This window comes from Phalaenopsis equestris, unplaced genomic scaffold (assembly GCF_001263595.1).
Source record: "Phalaenopsis equestris unplaced genomic scaffold, ASM126359v1 Scaffold000600, whole genome shotgun sequence".
NCBI lineage: Eukaryota > Viridiplantae > Streptophyta > Magnoliopsida > Asparagales > Orchidaceae > Phalaenopsis > Phalaenopsis equestris.
In genome coordinates, this window is record NW_018165040.1 from 1118514 (window position 1) to 1125408 (window position 6895).

Here is a 6895-nt window from a genome sequence, read left to right on the forward strand (position 1 = left end):
TATATATATATAGATGTTATGAAGTTATGTTTTTGGTATCCATTGTAGGCTATTTGGTTTCATTATTTAGTTAGCTTAATAAATCTTAAAAAATTTCCCAGGACCTTACCTCTGTATTAAATGGCTGTTATGGATAAACATTGATAGGCCTTATTTAGGATGAATTAATATGGTATCCTTCTTTTTGGCCTTTTGCCTTTTGAATTTTTGGTGTTCTCTTCTTTATGCGCATTTTTGTTTATTGTGCCATCATCTTTTAACCGTTCTGACTAAAAACAAGCTGAACTATATTCCGCGGCTGAATGAGGGAATTGGTGCAGTTATGCAGGTGCCATTTTTGCTGAAGCATGCTTGAAGGGCCTGAATGGAGTTCCGGATGTAATAGAATGCTCTTTTGTCCAATCACATGTTACAGAGTTACCTTTCTTTGCGTCAAAGGTGATTTATTTTACATTTTTACTCCTTTTTTTTAATTTTTTTGTTTGTACGATGTTACATATTTGAATCATGCTTAACTTGCATTGTTATGTGTTCTATGTGGTGTTTTTATCTCTTATATATATAGTATAGATGCAACAAATAAAACCTCCTGTTGCGAGGTCATTAGCATTTTTCTTAAAGTTGTATATTCCAATAGAATCATTAAATTTTGGCTAAATTTATGTAAATTTTAACTCATTGGAGGAAAATCTTGATTGGTTCTTTATCTGCTAGCATGTTAGCAATACATTGCATCTAAATTGTAACCTTTGTTAGTCTGTATTTAAAATTTAATTGATCATCATTTTTTGTCTTTCCACTAATGAAGATACATCTAATGTATAGGCTTTCTGTCTTTTAACGACCATGTGCATTTAATCAACCATCATCAGCCAAATTCCTGTTTTCGAAATTTCTATTCATGAAGCCAAGATTTTAATGTTCTTCTATCTGATAAAATTATTATTATTATTTTTTAATGACATTTTTATAATAATTATTTTGACTGCAAATTAGTTTGAAGAAAGGCTTTTCTTTTCTTTTTTTTATATTTTTCATATACTTTGATTACCCTTAGATGAATGATTTAGCTCTATTATTATTGAACTTTCTCAGAGTATATCCTCTTCATCACATGAAGTTGGAGCAATTTTTTTATTTTGGTTTGAAGTGGTGTTACCACAGCCTTATATGATGTTCAGTTGGCTTAATTGTTTCATAAAAATATAGGATTATTTGGTGGAATATTTTAAATTTTTGTACTAGCAATTTCAAATTTTATGTAGCATTTTGTGTCAAGGCATATGAGAGGATTTAGCCTAACATTGGATAGTTAAAAAAATACATAGGTTTAGAAATGCTATGTGGTTGACAACTCCTAATATATTGGCCTCATTTCTTAAATTTCTGGTTTGATATTTGTCAAACTAAATTTTATGTAGCATTTTGTGTCAAGGTATATGAGAGGATGTAGCCGAGCATTGGAAGGTTAAAAAATACGTAGGTGTAGAAATACTATGTGGTTAACAACTCCTAGTATATTGGTTTCATTGCTTAAGCTTTTGGTTTAATGTTTGTTCACCTACTAGTATATTGGTCTAATTTTAAACCCCTCAATGTTCCACTCTCCTTTTAATTGGTGTCTGAGCTATTATTAGTCTGTTCGGATTCAAGCGGTTCATGCTATATGTGGACTTATGGGTTTTTTTTACATTAATCTTGTATGGTGATTACTAGTCTCCATGTGGTTGTGTGTGTTTTTGGTGCATTCCGATTGATGATGTTGAAAAGTTTTGTATGCGGGGAGTGATTGCCAATGCACAGGGCTCTCATTTGGTGGAGTGATGTGATGATATGTAAAATTATTGAGTTTAATCCTATATCATATTGTTAAAAAATACACTGGTGTAGAAATATTGTGCACTTGACTCACATTCATAAGCATAAGCTTTTGTGTTAATGCATATTAATCTACTAGTTTATTTGTCTCAATTGGACCTCTTCTGCTTTCCACCCTCGCAAGACTTTGCAATTGAAGGGCCGAAGAGATTGTGAGAATTTGCATTTAGATTTTCATCATATAAAAAAGAATGAAAAAACCTTCTGAAAAGTTTGTTTGCTAGAGCAGGCTTATAGAACCCGATCATACATTAAACTATTGGAAGGGAAGGTTGAAAATGTAAAACGGGATTTAACCGGGAATTCAATCAGGATAATTTAAATATTGTTAAATTAATTAAAATGCTTAAATTCTGTAAGATTCTTCGTAATGATGATAAATAGGTGATTGCATATATATAAGAAGTGGTCCACCATTCAACCAGAACTGCTCCGTTCGGTCCGACCCAGTTATCACAATTTTGGTGCTACAATTATAGTTTGATTTTGTTAAAAACAAATTAGTTTCAAGAAGCTTTTAGATAAACATTATCAAGAGTTGAATGGTGAAGCAAAAAATGTTTGCAAACTGGAAAAAGTGCATGATTTGCTTTAGGGGCAGGAGCTGATTTAAGTGATTCTTGTGATTCCATCACATTTTATGTTGCTTGAATCAATCACAAAAGGTGAGATGATGAAACAGAGCAAATGACTGATGAAGAGTGAGGAGAGGCTGTCATATTTTTCTGATTATTTATTGCTCTGGTATTTCTGTGTACTGTTTATGTGGCGCTGCTGCAACTGTTTTTTATGCTAAGTTTGAGAGCAGACATATATTTCAGAGCTGAAGAGGTTTAGCCTCCTCCCAGTGTTCTTATAATACTCATTTAGATTAACTGGCTTTGGTAGGATTCTAAACCATTTTTTACTTGAATGTTATTTGTTCTTTATTAATAGTTTTGACTGTGGATCCCCGTCTTCACATTTTATGGATTTGCTTGAAATTTGTTTCTACAAGATTGTGAGTCCCTTCAATTGATTGTTCACCTTGACAGATCCTTGAATCTTTAGCCTCATTGTCAAGTGGTGCAGCTAATCAAGCAATCTGGCTCACAGAAGCAACGCTGCTACTACATTGACTTCTGTTTAGTTGGTCTCTTTATGTAATGCTATCCTTTTTTCGAATTGGAGTTTTAATATTGAACATGCAAAATCCAATTTGTTGTTTCTTTAGTATCCATAATCTTGATATTGTGGACGTGATTTTGGGGTTGTCCTTTCACATTTTTTTATTTCCTCCTTTTTTAATAGTTTCTTTTTTCATCTGTTTGAACCTTCCTTATTTACCTGTTTCTGTTTTCTTTTTCTTCTCGTTGTTTTTTTTTAACTTGGGCTATCTATTGCTGTGGTCCTCACATTTTTCCATTTATCCACTTTATATGCAACCTTTGTTACTGGCCTTGCTTTTATTGCATTGAAAAATTGATCTTTAGGTCTATCCTTGATCTAATAATGTTCGTGCATTGTTATTAAGTCTAATTCAAATGTTGTGTGAACAATTTATGGTTCTGTCTAGGGTTTCTTTTCCATGCTTATGGTATTTTTATAAATTTATCTCGTGATTGAGGATTATTTCCCTTAACTGTTGAGCCATGATTGTAGCTTTACTCACAATTATATGTTTGAGTGTTAATACAGTCATTTAGAGGATTTATGATTATACGTAACCGTAGATGAACATCATATATTCTAATATTGACCAACTACACGGCTAAATGAGGTTTCCACCACTAGAAATCATTTTGAAATATATGACGGGGGTATAATTGAAGTGACGTTACACTACTCTTTATGTTTAAATAATTTCCCTTTGTTTATTGTATTTAGTTCTTGTTAAAACATTGGCCAATTTTTTTAGTAGTCTAGAAGTTGGAATAATGGAATGATTTGCATGCTTAATTTTGTATGCTGTTATTTTTCAGGGAAAAAAAATTATATTCAATGAGACCGGTTGTTCTCTTGCAAAACAATGAAAATTTTTAAGGAGGCTTAGATGCTTAAAGAATAAATATTACATGAATTAAAATTATTAGATATAAATTGCAGGGTGTTATACACTAGTAAGCACTAGCACATTAGCAAATAACCTTTCATCGTGAGCAAGGAGAGGCGCAACCTTAGTTACCTTGTACCATCTCAATCGCTCACTAGTACTGTGAGTGCCCAGTGTTCGTGAGTAGATCATCTCCTTTTAAATCTCAAACAATTCAGTAAAGTCTGTAGTTTCTTTTTTTCTTGGAAATTGGATTTAACTCCAATATATTCCATATTTTCTCGAGCATAACTCCGAGGAGCAACTTTTCTTTCTTCATTACAATAGGCACTCTAGTTTCTCTCAATTTTTTCTTCTTTCCCATCATTTAATTTGCACAATATTATGCCTTATCGACAATTATGGTTATCATGTCATACATTTTGAGCTTGTAATGAAACATAATATTTTTCTTATTTTTTTAACATTAGAAAAAGATTTATTTATTTAATAGTTTATTATGTGAATTACTATTTTTAAATGATAAATATTATGTATTTTGATTTATTAATTTCTCTAATTTCAATATTGTGGTATGTTTTTCCTTTAATATGTGGCGTGAGTTAATTTTTTTAAAATTTTTAAAGCATGTATATGGGGGTTTTATTTCTGATACTAATATCTTTATGAACAAGGGCGGAGCTAATTTTTCGTAGTGGGGAAATAAATTAACCGTTTAAAAACATTTAGATTTGACACAAATTGCATATTTTAGTAAAAACTACGTTTACAAATATCTATAAATATTATAAATAATGAAATCTTAATAGTTTTGGGGATAGCACATGCCCCCTTATACCCATCCTTGAATTCTCCCGTTTATGGAAAAGTGGAGTCTAATTTTACTTAGGCGAGCACATACACATGCCTGTATTTTTTTTTTGGATTGAAGGAATTAATACTTTCAAATTGTAATAATTTACATCTTTATATTGAGTTGTCTTTTATTACAAGCTTATATATGCCTATATATAGGCAATCAAAGATAATAATAAAGAAAAAATGCAATCAAGGTGTTATATTTTTTGTAATCATAAATAATACAAATACATATTATAAATAAGTTGCACATATGATAATTTAGATATAGTGACCTCCATTCCTCCCTTTTGGGATGGTAAATGTTAACTTGTGTTTTGAAATTCAATGTGTTTTTTGTTCAAAGATGTGAGGTCTTAAAAGAAAGGCAATCAATTCTCCAAATAAATAGTATGAATTCAACACAAAAAGTTGACAACACAACTTGTGTCTAAGAATCCTTGGAGAGAGATATTAAAAGAGTGTTGACATAGAGTATTGTTAGAGATAGTTAACAGATAGTTTTAAAATTGATAGAGAGACAAAAATTACAAATGCATTCACTGTTTTAGAGAACTTAAAGATATTATAGAGGTATATAAATCTAAAAAAATAAAGACCAAGTACCTTGAGTGTTGATGACAAAGTGTGCAGTTTGACTGACGATGAAGAAGCCAATAAGCTGGCAGTTGCTTTTGTAATAGTTGCGGTGGTATTCATCAAAAATTGAACCTTAGAAATGATATAGATGGAGTAGACATTGAGGTGGGCGAGTTGTCAACAATAATCATCTTTGACTTGTAAGGTTGAGAGAAAAATATGCGTGGTTAGATATGAAAGCTTGCTAGAGAAAAGCTATATTTTGCATTTGCAATACTTGCTCTTAAATAAGATATAGGCTTGGAGGGAAGGAGAGAGGGAGGATTAAATCCACACAGAATTGTCTGTTAGTTCAAGAATATTTGTGCCTATATTGTGGCAAGAGAAAATTTTAATGACAGTCCTTGTAATGCGGAAATTTTATAATAATGAATAATATAGACTCTTATTATAAATAAGTTAGCATTATATTTAGATATGGTAGTTATGGAAAAACCAAATAGAAATTTGTATTTCTCACTCCTTTGAATTGATCATACAAGGTATTATATAGGAGATTAGAAAGAGAAAAACTAGGAAACTATTTAACTAATTCCCTTAATTTAAGGGATTTACCAATTAATTCTAATTTCCTTAATTAAGGAAATTAGAATTAATTGGTAAATCCCTTAAATTAAGGGAATTAGAATAAATTTATAATCTCTTAAATTAAGGGAATTAGTTAAATAGTTTCTTAGTTTTTCTCTTTTTAATCTCCTATATAATACCTTGTATGATCAATTCAAAGGAGTGAGAAATACAAATTTCTATTTGGTTTTTCCATATGGTATCAGAGCCTAGAGGACATCGCCTGTGTCGGTTCTCTGCAATGCGCTGATCTTTTGCGTTTCTTCACTGTTGCTTCCGCGCGCTTCTCCAGCCTCCTCTGTGATCTGTGCGCGCTTCTCCGACTTCTCCTTCTCTGCGATCGGCGCTTCTCCCGAGCACAGGCTGCTTCCGACTCCTCTGACTTCTGCGAACTACAGGATATCCGACTTCTCTGACTTCTCCTTTCCGCTTCGTCCGAGAGGAGCAGCACGTTGTCACGATCGTCCTTTGCCGCTGAAGTAATTTGCGTTGTTTGCCGTTGTGTGGTCGTTGCAAAGCCTGGAATCCTGCGACGCATATTTCGCGATTTTGTCGCTGTTTGGATTTTTTTTCCGCTGCCTTAATTGCTACGATTCTTTTACCTCTGCAGGTTTATTCTAGCCTTAATTTCTGCAAATTTTTTCTTCTCCACCATGTCAATGTCCGAAACCACTATCTCCAACTACTCCAATCATTCTGAAGAATACAATGCTGTTCAGAAAATTGGAGAGTTGCAGAATATTCGGGCATCCAACAGGTTCAATGGGAAGAACTATCTCAAATGGTCCCAAATTGTCCGCATATACTTAAAAGTCAAAGGGAGGATTAATCACCTACTTGGAACCGGACCAGAAAAAAGGGATCCAGCCTCTACAACATGGGAAGAGGAGGATTCCATGATTATGTCCTGGCTATGGGATT

General features: G+C 32.6%; 1 protein-coding gene across 1 annotated transcript in view; it reads left to right on the forward strand.

Moving 5' to 3' along the window:
* Nucleotides 1–6895, forward strand: part of LOC110029654 (malate dehydrogenase, mitochondrial-like) — a 22189-nt gene that overhangs the window by 1621 nt on the left and 13673 nt on the right. The window contains exon 6 of the mRNA XM_020732046.1: nucleotides 321–438. Within this exon, the coding sequence (XP_020587705.1) occupies nucleotides 321–438 (118 nt within the window). The remainder of the gene's footprint in view (nucleotides 1–320; nucleotides 439–6895) is intronic.